This window comes from Chrysochloris asiatica, unplaced genomic scaffold (assembly GCF_000296735.1).
Source record: "Chrysochloris asiatica unplaced genomic scaffold, ChrAsi1.0 scaffold00001, whole genome shotgun sequence".
Classification (NCBI taxonomy): Eukaryota; Metazoa; Chordata; class Mammalia; order Afrosoricida; family Chrysochloridae; genus Chrysochloris; species Chrysochloris asiatica.
In genome coordinates, this window is record NW_006408519.1 from 51,470,769 (window position 1) to 51,487,981 (window position 17,213).

General features: G+C 55.9%; 1 protein-coding gene across 1 annotated transcript in view; it reads left to right on the forward strand.

Moving 5' to 3' along the window:
- The window catches only part of BAI1 (brain-specific angiogenesis inhibitor 1), a 64,267-nt gene that overhangs the window by 18,687 nt on the left and 28,367 nt on the right, over nucleotides 1-17,213 (forward strand). The window contains exons 11-16 of the mRNA XM_006830851.1: nucleotides 173-241; nucleotides 802-910; nucleotides 2,284-2,427; nucleotides 2,850-2,925; nucleotides 3,111-3,213; nucleotides 4,518-4,561. Coding sequence (XP_006830914.1) covers nucleotides 173-241; nucleotides 802-910; nucleotides 2,284-2,427; nucleotides 2,850-2,925; nucleotides 3,111-3,213; nucleotides 4,518-4,561 — 545 coding nt within the window. The remainder of the gene's footprint in view (nucleotides 1-172; nucleotides 242-801; nucleotides 911-2,283; nucleotides 2,428-2,849; nucleotides 2,926-3,110; nucleotides 3,214-4,517; nucleotides 4,562-17,213) is intronic.

Here is a 17,213-nt window from a genome sequence, read left to right on the forward strand (position 1 = left end):
CCTGATCCTGGTCACATGCTGAGCCCTGATCCTGGTCACATGCTGAGTCCTGATCCTGGTCACATGCTGAGTCCTAATCCTGGTCACATACAGCCCTAACCCTAGTCACATGCTAAGCCCTGAGCCAGAGCCTTATTCTCTCTTTACTGGCCCTTCTTCCTTTTCTTTCCAGAACTTTGTCCAGATCATCAGCAACCTGCTGGTGGAGGAGAATCGGGACAAGTGGGAGGAGGCCCAGCTGGTATGGACAGACCATAGTCAGGGGCCTTCAGGGTCATCAGGGGTTGGGTGTGAGCAGGTGCTAGCCCAGGGGGGCCTACTACGCCCTCTGTGTGACCTCAAGGAAGCCACTTAGCTGTTGAACTAGGGCTTCGTCTTCCCTCAATGATAGTTGCTTAGCTCATGGACACTGGTGGGGATTGCACACTGACACTGTTGTGTATGTGAGAGACCAGCACATGGTGGGTGACCTTTCTGATTGGGAAGAACTGTTTGCCTTCTGCCTCTCAGTCTGATTTTATACCCGCCACCACATGGCCCTGGCAGCTCCGTGGTGTCGGAGCTATTGTCTTCAGAGTGCTGAACATTCCCTCTTCCCCCTGTCCATAGAATAGTGGTGGACACTCAGAGATCACCAGCCCTGATCCCCACATCAGGCCTAGGGCTGGAGTGTGGGGAAGTGACCCGCAGGGTCCAGTAAAGACAGGAAGTCCAAGGGGCAGGGGAAGGACAGGTGTAGTCCTAATCAAACTTAAGTGGTCTTGACAATGATGCCTCCCTGACCACAACACTGCTCCCCAGGTGGGCCCCAATGCCAAAGGGCTGTTCCGGCTGGTGGAAGATTTTGTGGATGTCATTGGCTTCCGTATGAAGGACCTTCGAGACGCGTACCAGGTGACAGACAATCTGGGTAAGCCCGGTCCTCTCTCTGTTGACACCTCTCCCTGCCTGGATTGTGCTCTGCTTGCCTCAGTTTCCCCATAAATACAGAGGCAGGATCAGAGACCTTCCGGAGCCTCCCGGGGCAGTTTCCACAATCTGCTCTGTGTTTAAAACTACCTTGTCTGAGTCTGCCGATGGTGGTCCTGGGGAGAGGTCAGAGGGGACATCTCAGACCCCAGTCAGGCACTGAGACCTCACTTAGGCTCAGACCCAGGAACCCACAACCAGTTCTCTGGTATTCTAGAGACGGGAGTCTCACTCCTCCCCATCACCCTTGGAGATTTGAAAACAGTTAACTGAGCCTTTGTTCCATGTCTGTCTTCAAAGCTTGGGTCCTAGACATCAGCATGCCCAGCCCTCACCTCACAGGTGGGGAGACCCAGGCCCAGAGAGGGGCAAGCGCTATCTGGAGGTCATGCAGCTAGGGAGGTCAGCACCCTGGTCTCTGGGTGTGCCCTTTCCTGCCCTCCCTCACACACCTGACCTGACTCGTTACTGTGGGCTGCAGGAAGACAGGAGGGTTGTACAGTTGCATGGCATGTTCAGCAAGTCCCACAGTGCTGGGTCCCGGGGACACAGGTGGGCTGGCTCTTCTGGTCCCTCCACCCTCCACATTCTGTACCTGCCTCATCTGCTGTTCAGCCCTTCCTGGGCCCTCTTCCTGGTCTGTCCGCTGAGACCCTCCCTTGTATGCCAGACATCAGAAGCCCATCAGTGAAGCCTCCCATGGCCTTCTCCTCTCCTGCCTGTTCTCTTTCCTCAGACCCCTGCCTAGTGCAGCCAACTTGGGAGAGCGGTCTGGCTCTATCCTGAAGTCCTGTGACCCCTGCCTGGGGGTGATGTCATGGGGAGGTGTGACGGTGAAGCTGGCCCCTCCCAGGGTGGCCAGGATCTTCTCTCTAAGGAGGGACGATGAGAGACAGCCCATTTCAAGGGCAGAGCCTAACCGGGGGCATCTCAGGGGCCAGGCCCAGGAACAGGGTCCCTCTCCAAGGCCCCCTCCCCAGACCAGACATCTTCTCAGGACCATGGCTTGGGGTGGGTCTTGGCACCTTCTGATCAAGCTAGTGCCCAGCTCTAGGGTCTCTGCCTGGACTCTGACTAACCCACGCCTGCTGTCCTCATCCTTGACCTCCACGGCTCAGGGACACGATGTGGGAAGGGGAAGTTAAACCAGGGATCAAGGCCAGACTGCCAGCAGAGACTGGGGATACACTGGGACTCTGGCTCATCAGCAGAGCTGACACCAGCCCCAAACGCCCCTGTGTAACCCTTCTCCATCCCCCCATCTCTTCATCCTCTCTCTTTGTCTATCCATCTTCTCCTCCTTACCTGCCCCAGTCCTCAGCATCCACAAGCTGCCAGCTAGCAGGGCCACAGACATTAGCTTCCCCATGAAGGGCTGGCGGGCCACAGGTGACTGGGCCAAGGTGCCTGAAGACAGGGTCACTGTCTCCAAGAGTGTCTTCTCCACAGGGCTGGCAGGTAGGGACTCCAGCTATGGTGAGGCGGGGAGTAGGGCTGGCATGTGGGGGTATCAGCTGTGAAAGACAAGACTGACGGGGGTGGGGGTAGGGCTCCAGCCCCTCTAGAGCCAGCCTTATTTCTCTTCCATGTGCCCGAGGTCCCCGATCCCTCAAGGAGCAGGGCCTTTTGAGGAGACTCACAGGCTGTCTTTGCTGATGGGCAAAGGGGCCACCTTGTTACAGGGAGGAGAGGGATTTGCCCAGAGCCACAGCCAAGGAACCTGCATCACTTCTCTGGTGGAGGGTGACCCTCCAATGCTCTCTAGACCCTCACCTTACACAGGGGCCATGTGACTGGCCAGGGCAGACTGGCCTGGCCTGTGCAGGTCAGAGGGGATCCAGGTGGGCAGTGGGGAGGACCTGATGGCATCTCCCTTCCAGAGGCTGATGACTCGTCCGTTTTTGTGGTGGGGACAGTGCTCTACCGGAACCTGGGTAGCTTCCTGGCCCTGCAGAGGTGGGTGCCCGGGGTGCTGGGACTGGCGGAGGGAGGGGCAGCTGAGGGTTGGAAAGTGGCAGCCCTAACCATGGGGAGTGGGTGACAGGTGAGGTTCCCCTCGTGTGGGGATCCAGAGTTTCAGGTGGGCTTCCAGGAAGTACCTGGAGGAGGGGACCCCTGACAGACTCTGCCGCCCCCCACAGGAACACGACTGTCCTCAATTCCAAAGTCATCTCGGTGACGGTGAAGCCCCCGCCTCGCTCCCTGCTCACGCCCTTGGAGATTGAGTTCGCACACATGTACAATGTGAGTGTCCCATCTGCACACAGACCTGTCTGCACCCAGCACACGTGCACACGCGCACACATGCACACGCATGAACCTGCTCTGTCAGCCCGCGTGTGCTCACCCTGCTCTCACAGCAGCCCTAGGCAGGAAGGGAAACTGAGGCCTCGAGAGGCACGTGACTGCCTGGGGTCACACAGAGTCAGTGTGGGAACTGAGATCCAATCCACCCTGCTGAACTTTGAGCCCCATTCCCAGCCTGCAGACCCTCCCTGTCTCCCAGCCCGAGCCCTACCTCTCCCCTGTCCTTGGGGACCCCCGAGACTGGGAGGTGATGGGACGGCCTGACCAGACAGGGCTCCCGGGGTCCTAGTATTGAGGACATAGTTCCAGGCTACCCTTACACACACCCTAAACAACCCTACCTCCCTGGGTCGAGTTTGCACGTGTCCCCAAGTGGTTCCAAGGCAGCCACTAGAACTCAGGGGGTACATGTTTGGCATTCTTGCTCCCCAAGACCAGTTCCAACTGCCCCCTCCCCACCACACACCCCCTGCTCCAGGGGGCTGCCCACTAGGTAACTGTGGGAGAGCCCAGCTCAGTCTTTTCTGCTGTGTGACCCTGGGGGCTGGGCTCACCTCTGCCTGGCTCAGGTGGGGGCAGGGTGAGTATTCAGGCTTTTCACCCCGTGCTCAAAGCAGGTGCCCCAAAGGCCTAGCTGCTGGTGCTCTTGTCCCATGTGGGGCACAGGGACAGTGCCACCAAAGTCCCCCCACTCTCCATGGGGCCATCCTCTCAAAGACAGCTCATAGAACCAGAGGGTGTCTGAACCAGACAAGGGTGCTTCCTGCCACCTCAGGACTCCCTGGGGATCCTCCCCCATTGCCCGCTGATGCCCTGCCACCCTGTGGGAAAAGTTGGTTCAGAGAGGGGACAGGACTGCACCAGCCACTGGCAGCTGGAAAAGGGGCTGTCAAGCTAAGTCTGGGCCCCTTGCTCACTCTGAGGCATAGTACCCTTCTTGTCAAGCTTAGTAGCCTGAGATGGGACCCACAGGTCTCCTGGACTTAAGTGAGGTGACTCTGGGCCACTTCAGCCATGGTGGGGGACTGACAGGTGGGGGCTCCAGCCATGGGGGAGAGCTGGCAGGTGGGGGCTTCAGCCATAGTGGGGACTAGCAGATGGGGGCTTCAACCATAGGGGAAGAGCTGGCATTTGGTGGCTTCAGCCATAGTGGGGGACTGGTAGATGGGGGCTCCAGCCATGGGGGAAGGGCTGGCAGGTGAGACCTTGGTGGCTCTGACCTCTGCCCTCCTCTTTCCTAGGGCACTACCAACCAGACCTGCATCCTATGGGATGAGACAGACATGTAAGTTCACTGGTTTTGGGTTTGGGGAAGCTGACCCACAGGAGGGGGTTCAGGTTTTGGGCACCACCTCCCACACATCATCCTTTGCTCACATCTGCCTCCGTGGTTGCCTGGAATACACCAGCCTCGGCCCCACTCCGACCCATGGATGCTCACAGTTCAGGGCAGGAGATGGAGGACAGGAGATGGAGGACCTCCCCAGCCTGCCCCCAACCTGAGCAGAGAGGCAGTATCTGATGTTTGAAGGGAGATGGTCTGACCACAGTGAGCGGGCAGTTGTGGGGCCCACCATCTAGCACAGCTTGGACAAGCTGGGTGGGATCCTTGGCTCTGGAGATCCCGTGGTGTTTGAACAGAGGCCTGACAAGCTGAGCCTTGAGCATGTCGTGTCTGGGACAAGCATCTTGTCAGAGGGAACAGCCAGTGCAAAGGCCCTGAGGTGGCAGCGTTCAGGATCACGCCCCTGGACAGCAGATCCCCTTAACTGTTAATGCCTGGTCTTGAGTGTGTGGGCAGGGTCAGGACTGGGTACTGGACTGGGGATTGAGGAGGTAGACCCGTGGCAGGGAAATGGACACTCAGGCTTGGGTCATGCTGACTGTTTTGCTCTGGGTTTTTAAGTGGCACAAAATCTTTGTACAAATGTGAAAATGAAAAGAACCGGGAGAGAAAAGCAAGATGAAACTCCCAGCTCCAGCTGCTGGCCACAGCCCAGGCCAGCCCTCGGGACACATGGGACATCTTAATGCTTTGCACTTTCAGGGTGGTCAAAGTGTGGACTGCAGGTTAACTAGTTTCACCCATGTTATCACCACACAAAGAGTCCCTGCCCGGGCTGTTTAAAGGCTGCCTGCAGCTCCCAGGAGGCAGTCCCAGAAGGTGACACTTGCCCCCTAGAGTGGCCATCGTCCAGCTGAAAGCTCCAGATGGTGGTGCCTATGGTTGACCCCAACCAGGCAGCCTGAGGTCTGAGAGCAGGGTCAGAGGCCGACAGACAGAAAACTCATGACGTCCCATGCAGGTCTTCCTACAACTATGCTCCATAGGGTCTCCAATGACTGATTTTGGGGAAGATGTCGCCAGTCCTTTCTTCTGATGAACCTCCAGTAGACTGAGGCCTCCTGCCTTTTGGTTAGCAGACAAGTGCATTCAGTGTTGGCACCAGCATGGATCAACTCTGACTGGCCAATTCCATCTGTTCCACTTAACTCAGTGTTTGGTGCCGGGGCAGTGCCAGGGGTCAGTTTCCATCAGTGAATGAGGGAGTAGTCTATGCTGTCCTGGACATCCCAGAAGCCCACATGTCTGTGGAGGGATTGCATATACCTGGGAGAAGATTTGAGAGTGAGAACCATCGGTGACCATCAACTGAGAAATAGTGACCTCTTGGTTCCCTGACTGATCCAAAACTGGACTTGGACTTTACTCTCATCCTGCTCACACACTGAGTCCCAATCCTGAGCTTACACTGAGCCCTGATCATAGTCACAAACTGAGTTCCAATCCTATGCACATACTGAGTCCTAATCCTGGTAACACACTGAGACCCTATCTTGGTCACACACCAAGCCCCGACCCTGGTCACACTCTCAGCCCTGATCCTGTGTCTCAACTTGGATAACTTGCACATGTTCACACGTCATTACTCATGACATATGCTTGTAGGGCTGCCTCCTCCCTAAGCCACATGCGACACTCTACCCCATGACTCAGCCAATCTTGGAAAAAATGAGTCAGAAGCTTCCACCCACCACTGCAGACCCTTCAGCCTTTCCCATTGTGCACACACTTGCATGCATAGACTCACCTCCCACACTCGAGGTCTCTGCTAATGCTGTAAGCACTAGGAACTTCCTTCAGTGCCCCTTGCCCCAGACACCAAATCCCACCCTCTCTGGCCCAAATACCTCATCCCTCACCAGTCCAGCATCATGACTCAAGGACCCTTGTCCCCTGGACCAACCTGGCCAGGGGCAAAAAGTTTCCAGATGTTCCCAGCAGGAGGGCTTGCAAACACCTTAGAACATTCTGTGGGGAGGGAGCCATGGTGGTCTGTCAGTCAGGTCTGCACCCTAGAACCCAGCATTGCCCAGGGGTGGGCAGCCATGGCTGTATGTGAGGGAATGTTCACTGGCTACAGGATGGATTCATGGAGGGTGGTGCTGGATGAGTGGATGGATGTGTGGGTGATAGGCAATTGGTAGGTAGGGGATAGATGAACAAGTAATATGTGTAGTGGTTTCAGGATGGAGTATTCAACTGCCAGGGTGCAGAAGATACCACACAGTAGGTGGATTTGAACAACAGAAATGTATCTTCACAGTTATGGAGACTAGAAGTCTGAATTCAGGGTGTTGACCAGGCCCTGCTCTCTCTGAAGGCTCTAGGGAAACAACCTTCCTTGTCAATGTCTACCCTTGGCTTGGATGCATCACTTGTGTCTCTGCTGCTACTGTCCCATGCCATTCCCTTCCCTCTGTGTCTCTTCTCCTCTTCATACAGGAGCAGAGACCACCCTATTCTATTGTGACCTCATAATAAGGAAAAATACCCTGTTTCCAAACAAGGTCACATTAATTCACAAGTACCAGGGTTGGAACTTAAATGCATATTGTGGAAGGTCATAATATACCCTGCAACACATTTATAGATGGATACATGGGTGTGTTGGTAGATTGTGCATAGGTGGGTGAGTGGATGGCTAGAGATGAGTGGATAGATAGATGAATGATCAGGTGAAAAGAGGGAAGAGGTGAGAGACTGGTTGGACCAATGGAAGAAGAGACAGATGAGTCAGTGGGTGGATAGATGGATGGAAATAAATGTACAGGTAGATGTAGATGAATGATGGATGGAGAGAAGATGGATGGATAGATGGATGATGGAGGGAAGGGGGAGTGGTGGATGGTGGATAGATGGGTGAGTGGATGGACAGATGGAGATGGATAGGTGGATGGATAGATGGAGATGAATGGAGGGAGGAGGAGTGTATGGATAGGGATAGGTGGATGGATGGAGATGAATATATGGGTAGATATAGATGGATGATGGAGGGAGGATGGATGGATGAGTCTATCGATAAAAGGATAGTGGCTGGGTGGATGGATGGCTGGATGGCTGGCTGGCTGGCTGGCTGGCTGGCTGGATGGATGGATGGATGGATGGAAGGGTGCGAGGATGGATGGATGAATAGGTTGATGAATGGATGGCAGATGAATGGATGGATGGACGGGTGTGAGGATGGATGGATGAATAGGTGGATGAATGGATGGTAGATGGATGGATAGATGGATGGACGGGTGTGAGGATGGATGGATGGATGAATAGATGGATGGTGGATGGGTGGATGGATGGTGGACGGATGAAATATAGATGGACGGCTAGATGGATGGATGATAGGGTTGCTGGAAAGCCAGGAACACAAGCCTGGAGTTAAGCTCCATGGTACTGATAGGACAGCTCCTTGTGTCTTTCATTCTTGTTGAGTGCCGTCGAGGCGGTTCCGACCCATAGCGACCCTATATAGGGTTCCCGAGGAGTGACTGGTAAACTTGAACTGCCAACATTGCAGTTCGAATTGGGAGGTTGCAAAATGTACCTCTTGTTTCCTTGATTATTTTAAATAAGTAATAGGGATTTCCTAGAGTATGAAAGACATAGCAGTGTCCCCACGGGTCATCTGCTCTACCCTCATTTGAAAAGTGGTATTGCTAGGCTAAGTGAGCAAGTGGTCCCCGTAAGGCCTCCCAGCTTCCCCAAGGGCGCTGGTCCTAGAGTGTGTGACCTAGCCCCAGCCCCACAAGGGCACAGGGACAGCATTCTGTGCTCCCAGTCTGTGTTCGCTGTAAGGACCCTGAGAAGTCCTGCAGTGGACTCCTATTCCACCAGGTGAGGCGTCCTGTCCCCAAGCCCGTAGGGTCCTCTCCTGAACCTTCATTGTTGTTAAGTGCCATTGAGTTGTTTCTGACTCATAGCGACCCTGTATGGGTTTCCAAGGAGTGGCTAGTGAGCTTGAACTGCCGACCTTGTGGTTCACAGCCCAGTGCTTATCCACAGCATCACACCCGGAGTCCAGAACAGAAAGGCTGTATGACCAGGGTATGGGTGTGACATTCCTCACACTCGCTCACTACAAAGCTGTTCCACGTGGTCACCTTTATCAGCTTATTCTACTTGGGGAGCAGCTGAGGCACAGGGTCCCCCAGTCTGAGCTGGACCTTCTCTCCCCACCCCCCAGCTCAGAGCCCAGGCAGGTGAGAGGGACGCTTAGGATCCAGGTTTGTTCTCCACTCTCACATCCTGGTCCGAGTCAGTTCTGGTCCCTTTAAGAGCCTCCCCCCTGTCCCCACTGCACAGTTTCCTAGGAGAGAGCATCAAGGAGCGAGGCTGAAGGGGGCCAGCGGAAGCCAGACTTGGCAGGGTCCCCAGGTCGCTGCCAGCGGCCGGTTCCCAGCTCAGTTTCTCCCACGCCAGCCAGCCTTCCTGATGGGGGAAGAGGGGGTGTGGCAGGGGAACACCGGGGGTGGGGGGGAGGTGGGGGGGGCTAAAAAGGCAAGAAGTGACTGGCTTACAAGCTTTCAAGAGAGAACCTAGGAGAAGAGGGCCTGGATGGGGGGGAGGTGGGGGAAGGGAAGGGGAGGAGGTGGGGACCTGTCCCACACAGAAGCCTCTTTGGTGCCTGGAAAGACCTTGGGACCCACACCAGTGAGTGAGCCTGTGAGGGGAAGGAAATCTGAGGACCTAGCTGGGGCTGGGGGAGGGGTGGAGCAGTCCCCCATCCTAGCTTCTGTTCTCGGCAGCCTTGGATGCAGCCCCCTCTCACTGTCCCTCTTCTTTTCTCCTGCTGGGCCCTGGGGGATGGGTAGCCAGGGTGCAGGGCCCCTGTGGACCTCCTCCTGCGGTTTCCTCATCCCAGAATGACTTTGGGGGAGGGCTGGAGGGATGAGGTCTTAAGGTCAGGGTGCTCTGAATGGGGATGGCAGGACATCTTCCTGCAGCCCCTGAGTCCCATGGTCCCCTAGCTGCCCCCAGCACTCAGCCCCACCTGCTCCTGGTCCAGCTCCAGCGTCCACTCTGGCCTCTCACCACCACCTGCTTCTTCCCAGCTCTGTCCCCATCCTGCAGCCAGCCCTGCCTGGCCCCTGTGGAATGCAGGCCCCCTCAAGGGCATACTGGGTCTTGACAGCTCAGTTCCAAGGTCAGAAGCTGTTCAGAGAATGAGTAAAAGCCGTTCGAATGTGGTGCATCTTAGGGGCCACCCATTCATTCTTCTCCTCAACTCCTTCATTCATTCCCTGAGTACATCCTTCCTGTCTAACCAGGATGACAAGATCTGCCCTCAGGGACCCCTCCACCTCCGCCATCTAGAACTTTCTGCCCTACTTAGATTGACACTCTGCAGAGGGTAGGTCCCATGTGTCTGGGCGAGTCATCCCCTACTGGGGTGCTTGCTTAGGTTCCAACTTGCTGAGAGCAGGGCTCTGCAAGTGGCCCTTCCCTTCAGCTCAGGGGTCTCTTGTCTGTACAAGGACAGGGACAGCACCTGTGGCCATGTTGTCAGCAGACACAGTGTCTGCCCTCATCCTGGTCCTGGAGGGGCGACCAGCCCTGCCAGGTGCCACCCCAGCCACTGCAGACGTGGCCTGGAGATGTCTCCTACCTCTGTGGGGTGGGGCAGGGTACATATGGAGCACAGGATTGGCCTTGAGCTGACTGCACAGAACTGCCTTGTACCTGCTCTCTGCCTGTCTATTCTGTACCTGTGCCTGTCACACCTTGGTCTGCAGGTGTGTGCTGGGGATCCTGCATGGACCCACACCCCTGAGGTCCAAAATCCAGCACAGAGAGGGCTGTGGGGGAGGGGATGAGTGGTCTAGTGAGAGGCAGGGTCAGGGTGGAGAACAGAAAAACAGATGGTAACACACCCCTCACTTGAACCCCTACTCATTTCTAAGAGCAGAGGGGTGAGCTCTCTGGCCTGGGGGTGACCTAGCAGAGGTGGGGCTGGAGTGGGTTGTGGGACAGAACCTGCAGGGTGCTCAATCTGCTCTTAGTTGGTGGTCTTGATGGCATTGGTGCTCTTCTGCAGTTGGTGGTCTTGATGGTAATGATGATGGTAGTGGTGGTGATGATGTTGATGGTGATGATAGTAATAATGATGGTGGTGGTGATGCCGATGGTAGTGTGTTGAGGAAGGTGGTATGGTGAGGATGGTGGTATGTTGAGGATGCTGGTGTGTCAAAGATGGTGGTGTTGGTGGTATTGATAGTAATGATGATGATGGTGGTGTGTTCCTGGTGATGATGGCAATGGTAATGATGATGGTGATATTGTTGATGATGATAGTGGTGGTGGGATTGATGGTGTTGATGGTGGTGATAGTAATGATGACGGTAGTGGTGTTGAGGGTGGTAGTGTTGCTGGTATTGATGATGGTGGTGGTGGTGAATGGTGGTGGTGGTGATGGTGATGACCATGTTGATGATATTAATGACGATGATGATGTGGATGGTATTGATGGTGGTGGTGGTGGTGGTGATGGTGGTGATGATGGTGATGGTGGTGATGGTGATGACCATGTTGATGATATTAATGATGATGATAATGTGGATGGTATTGATGGTGGTGGTGGTGGTAGTGAATGGTGGTGGTGGTAGTGGTGTTGGTGTTGGTTGTGGTGATGACTGTGTTAATGGTATTAATGATGATGATAATGTGGATGGTATTGATGGTGATGGTGGTGGTGTTGAGGATGGTGGTGGTGTTGGTGTTGGTGATGACCATGTTGATGGTATTAATGATGATGATAATGTGGATGGTATTGATGGTAGTGGTGGTGAATGATGGTGGTGTTGAGGATGGTGGTGGTAGTGATGGTGATGGTGATGACCATGTTGATGGTATTAATGACGATGATGATGTGGATGGTATTGATGGTGGTGGTGTTGAGGATGGTGGTGGTAGTGGTGATGACCATGTTGATGATATTAATGATGATGATGATGTGGATGGTATTGATGGTGGTGGTGGTGTTGAGGATGGTGGTGGTGATGGTGGTGGTGGTGAATGGTGGTGGTGGTAGTGGTGTTGGTGTTGGTTGTGGTGATGACTGTGTTGATGATATTAATGACGATGATGATGTGGATAGTATTGATGGTGGTGGTGGTGTTGAGGATGGTGGTGGTAGTGGTGGTGGTGGTGGTGATGACCATGTTGATGATATTAATGGCAATGATGATGTGGGCGGTGGTATTGAGGGGGTTGTTGGTGGTGGAAGGGGTGGTGGTAATTCTGTTGGTGGTGGTGATGTTATTGAGGTTGTTGGTGGTATAGTTTCAGTGATAGTTATGAGAGTGTAAGTTGCGTTGACAGTTAAAATGGTGTTGGTGATAGATGCAGCTCTTAGGGAAATTTGCAGCCCACTCCTCACTCCAGGGTATCAGGACCCATATCCTTGGTATATTAAGAAGCTAAAGATCAGATGCTAACCAGGGTGGTAGGAGAGGTGGGTTGGCAAGCAGAGGAAAGAGGCCCTGCAGTCTGGAGGAGTCAGGCTGGGCTGACCTTAAAGGGTGGTGAGAATTTGGATCTGCTGGAGCCAGGTAGATGCCCCTCAGAGGGCTGGAGGTACCCCTGGAGTACCCCCTACCTAGTATAGGGCCCCTTGCCCTCCAACAGGTGCAAGTGGCTGGAGCACAAGGGACAGGGAGAGGCCAGGTTGACCCAGCTGAGTAGGTCAAAGGAACCGTGGACCCTCCAGGTATCAGCAGGACGCCCCACTCCAGACATCACTGCCTTATAGGACAGTGCCCTCTCCAGGAACCCTTGTTCACCCTACAGGAGAAGAGCCCTTAGGCCCTGGGGAAGGCAGATTTCCAACAGGCTCAGTCCTGCTCTGGAAGCTTGCCTCAGGGCTAGTGGCGCCGGCGGGCAGGAGCCGGAAGATAGGCATCGTGATGTTGGGGGAACTTGAGCTACCCTGGCCCTCAATGCTGAGAGAGACTCCAGCATCATCCCACAGACAGGACACAGGCCCAAGGAGACAGGTCTCACTGGGAGCCAGAACTCAGCATGACCCCAGCCAGGCAGCTGTCCACGGTCCACGGTCCTTGGGTCATTGAAACCAAGGCTCTTGCTGGGCCACAGGCATTGTTCCCTGGCCCTGGGAGAGGTGGCTGTGAAGAGGAAGATCTGTGGGCTGGATGAAGGCTGGGAGCGGTGCGGGTCTTTCTGGAGGAGGCAGTGAGCAAGGGGAGCCCTGAAGAGCAAGGCTGAATCAGCCAGGGAACAGGAGGGCATCTGGTCAGAGGGACTGGTAAGAGCAGGCCTAGAGGCAGGAGGGACAGGATGTGAGGTCTGGCCACCAGTGTGCCAGGAGAAGACTGAGCAGGTGACTGATGGTTAGCTAACATGTCCGTCGGTGGAGTAGGAGGCAGGCACTTCTGATGGGAAGGGGGTGCTGTAAACAAACTCATGGGCGTGTGCTCAGTGGAACTTGCACCTGGAACAGTCGAAGGGGCAGGGATTGGAGCAGGAAAGAAGGATCTTGGAGGCCAGGCCACAATATTTTGAGGGGCTCTCCAGAGCCCACTCCCTGCCCAGCACCTGAGTTCCCCCACTGTGCACACTGGAGGCTTGGCTTTCTGCAGTGTGGGCGGAATCTGGTGAGTCATTCACACTAGAGTACAAATTAGTCCATCACCTCCCAGGGGCCCCTGACAGTCTCAGAATAGCACTGCTTCCCAGACCGGCAGGAGGCCTCATGGTAGCAGAGGTAGCCTGGCTCTGTGAGGGGTATGGCGGGCACCCACTGTGCGACTGCGTCTCTGGAGACTGGTCCCCAGTGCCTTCTTGAACAGCCTGAAGAGCGAGGGTTGGTCCCAGCTGCCCAGAGCAGGTGTTGAAGCTCGAAGGGGACCAGGGCAGGCTTTGGCTGGTATAGAGGTCCAACAGTAGGGATAGGAAATTGTCCTTTAGATTTGGTGACATGGAGGCCATTGGTGACCTTGATTGCAAAGATCATCCCCATTGTGGGAATGGCTGATGACCTGCACAGGGTGGGGATGGTTGGACCCTTTGAGGAGCCATTGGGGGAGGCATAGTCCCAACCCTGGGAGCTCCTGTCTTATGGGGAGCCCCTGTCTAATTTGGGAGCCTCAGTGCTGCTCTGGGAGCCCCTTTCTGATGGGGGAGCCCTCTCTTGGGAGCCCCTGTCTTATGAGGAGCCCCTGTCTAACTTGGGAGCCTCAGTGCTGCTCTGGGAGCCCCTTTCTGATGGGGGAACCCCCTCTTGGGACCCTCTGTCTGATGAGGAGCCCCTGTCTAATTTGGGAGTCTCAGTCCTGCTCTGGGAGCCCCTTTCTGATGGGAGAGCCCCCTCTTAGGATCCCCTGTTTGATGGAGAGCCCCTGTCTAATTTGGGAGTCTCGGTCCTGCTCTGGAAGCCCCTTTCTGATCGGGGAGCCCCCTCTTGAGGGCCCGGTACAGCATGCTTAGGCAGGGTCACTGTCCCAGCTCCATGAAGGAGCAGGTGTTGCTGGCCTAGATTTCCCAGGGACCAGGAGAGGTTGGCTCTGTGACCCAGATAGTCCAATTCTAGCTCAGATGAGAGGCGACAAGCAGCTTCCCATGTGTGGGAGCAGTGCTGTGCTGCCAAGATGGGAGCAGCTGCAGCAGGAAGGGCTTCAGCTAGACGTGCAGAAGGACCTCCAGCTTGTGAGTCTGGGTCTTTGTGTAGAGATGCTTCCTGCAGGTCTCATTGAAAGGGGGAGGGCTTCTGTTCCCTGCCCCAGGCGAGGTGCGCCTGAGACGCACACTGGAGCCACTCATTGCCCTGCTCTGCCAGAGGTCAGGCTTGAGGGATGGTCAGTACACTAGTGAGACACTCAGATGACAGCCACCTGAGTTCTCCCCAAGTCATGGGATGGGGTCTCAGGCACGTCCCCCGGGTTTTGAAGGTGCCTTTTCAGATCCGTTCTTCATCTGCTGTAGGCTGGGTGGGGTTTGGGTAGGGGTGGCCAGATGGACAAAAACTGGAAATACGGTTCTACTACTGTTTTGCTGTGTGGCTGGGAACATTGTACTACCCCTCTGAGCCTTAGTTTCTTTATCTACAAGGTGGATTGGAAAGTTGTTCTGAAGGCTAAAGACAGAATGCGCAGAAAAACCTATGTACACCATGGAACTCCCACTAGTGAGGGGCAGGACACCCAGTGGGGCTGCTTGGCCTGCTGGAGTCAGGAGGACAGGTTCCAGGCTGGGAGGGTGCTCCTCCCTGCAGGCTCTGGAGGAAGCCCAGGCCCAGCTTATAGACGAGTCAGGAGCTGCCGGCCTTCTAGGCTGATCTGTGCCCTCCATGGTCTAGCACAGCCGGAGGTGACAAGAACAGGCCCTGGGTGGCCCCTCAGCAGAGTGGGCAATGTATCTTTGCCCTCCCCTGCCTCCCCTCCAGGAGATATTAAGCTACTTAGTGTCCAGGGCAAGGCCAGGACCTTTCTACCCAGCTGGCGTGTTCCCAGGAGGGGCCGGCAGCAGTCGGGCTGGCGCCCTGCAGACCGGCCTGTGGGCCTGGGAACATGCCAGGCTGCTGGCCCCAGCCAGCCTGGCTCCCCCACTTTAGGCCCAGAGAGTGACTGCCCCTCCCGTCTTCCCAGCAACCTTTGGGCCAGAAGGAGGCCTGGACTGGAGGCAGAGCTAGGGTTTGAACCCAGAGCCGACTGAACACTGAGACCCACTGGGGAGCATTGCACAGCTAAGCTCTTTGGTGCCAGGTACCCACAGGGAGGGTGCTCTGGACTGGCAGCACCCTCCTCAGAGGCCTCCTTCACTGGCTGCAGCTGTTGGGTGTCTGGTGTGGGGTGTAGCCATCCATTCTGCACTCTGGTGTGAGGGTAAGCATGGCAGGGGAGCACTAGTGGAGAGAGTGATGGACCCTCTACCTTCTATCACATAAGGGCCTTTGTACCTGGCCGGTCGCTGGGCCTGTGGTTTCAACCCGGTAAGCATCCAGGAGACAGAAGCAAGGGGTCGTGCCCTGGCCTCCATTCTAGGGGTTGAAGCAATGCTGTCGGCTGCCCCCTGGGAACAAGAGCTCTGTCATTTGTGGGGCCCAGTACAGCCCTGACCCTCAGCTCCCTTCTGGGGATGGGGGGGGGGTGACCAGGAAGCCCTGGGGGTCCCGGGAGAGGCAGGGAGGTTCAGGTAGACAGGGATCCAAAGCTCTGGGACCCCTTCCGTGGTTCTATCTATTTCTGTTTCCTTTCTGATGGAGGATGAACCTCAGGGTCTCCGACCATGGCCTCCTAGGACTCAGGACTCAGGGATGCCCCCTGGCCTGCACTTCATAGGTGACTGTCTGTTCAGAGAAGGGAGGGCCATGCCCCACAGAGCCTGATGAGCCTTTATCCAGCTCTGCCCCAACTGTGACTTAGGCCAAGCCTTTGCTGCGGAGGGCCTCAGTTTTCCTCCTCTGCAAAATGGGCAAATTCTTCCTGGTAGAGTAGACTCAGGAGAGAAAAGCAGATGGGAGGGATTCCTGGGCTGGGGCTGGGGGTGGGGGTGGGGGTATCCTAGGCCTGCCTGAGCGCAGCTCTTCTACTGGGTGGTAGGCGGGAGCTTAGAAAGTTCTGCTTCTGTTGGCTGCTGAGAAACTGGGAGGGAGGGGGGATGTCCCATAACACTTCAAACTTAATAACTGTGGGGTTATCAGATACCTACGGGGCTGGAGCGCCCTGTCCACCAGCCCAGTTCCTCTGGACACCCTTCACCATTTAGCCATTTAGAGAGGAGGAAGCTGAAAGGGGTGGCAGCGTCACACAGCTTGGACCGTGAGAGGTGCTGTCTGGTCAAAGGCAGTGTGGACGCCTGGTGAAGCCCTGGACAGGGAGTCAGCTCGGTCCCCACCCCAGCTTGCAACTGGGGCTGAGTCTCCTGGCATGGAGAGGATAAACTGAAAGTTCTCAAAGGCACTATCCTGGGCTGGGAACCCTTGAGCCGACATGTGGAGGCTGGAGGAGGTGTGAGTACTCTCAGAGTGGATGGGAGGAGATGGGGTCAGAGTTGCTGGACAGGGGTGAGGCCTTATTCAGTCCCACGTTCTGAGTGAGACTGAAATGCAAGACTCTCTTTGAGTGTCCAGGAGCAGAGCTGAGGACTGGGTGCCTCTGAGACAGGTTGATGGATTGTGAGGGCTAGAGACCCCACGCCCTCGCGATGAGGGAACTGCCCTTGGAGAGTGGGCGGATTCGGATTGGAGAGGCCAATGAGCAAGCAGTGAAGGGGGCTGCCGCAGAACCTAACAAATCTATAGTTAAAGCAGGCGCATGCATCCAGGGCCTCTACACAGCAGGTGGGCACGGGACAGACCCGCAGTGGAACTTTCTGGTTGCTGGCAGAAAACAGCCTGAGCTGGCCGCCTCCAGAGAAGCCAGTTTCTGTCCCCAGAGATGCGCAGGCGGAGACGGGGCGACGTAGACTGGGGGCGGGGTGGGGGATGGGCTGTCCCAAGGTCACCGAAACCTGCGGCCCGGTGAGGGGGTCGAGTGGGCGCCAAGCGGCCCCTCATCCCCTGCACTGGCACCCAGGCCACCGGCCGTCCCGGGTCCGCACCCTTCCTGCTGCAGGTGCACCGACGCGCCCGCGCTCCGGGCCGCCC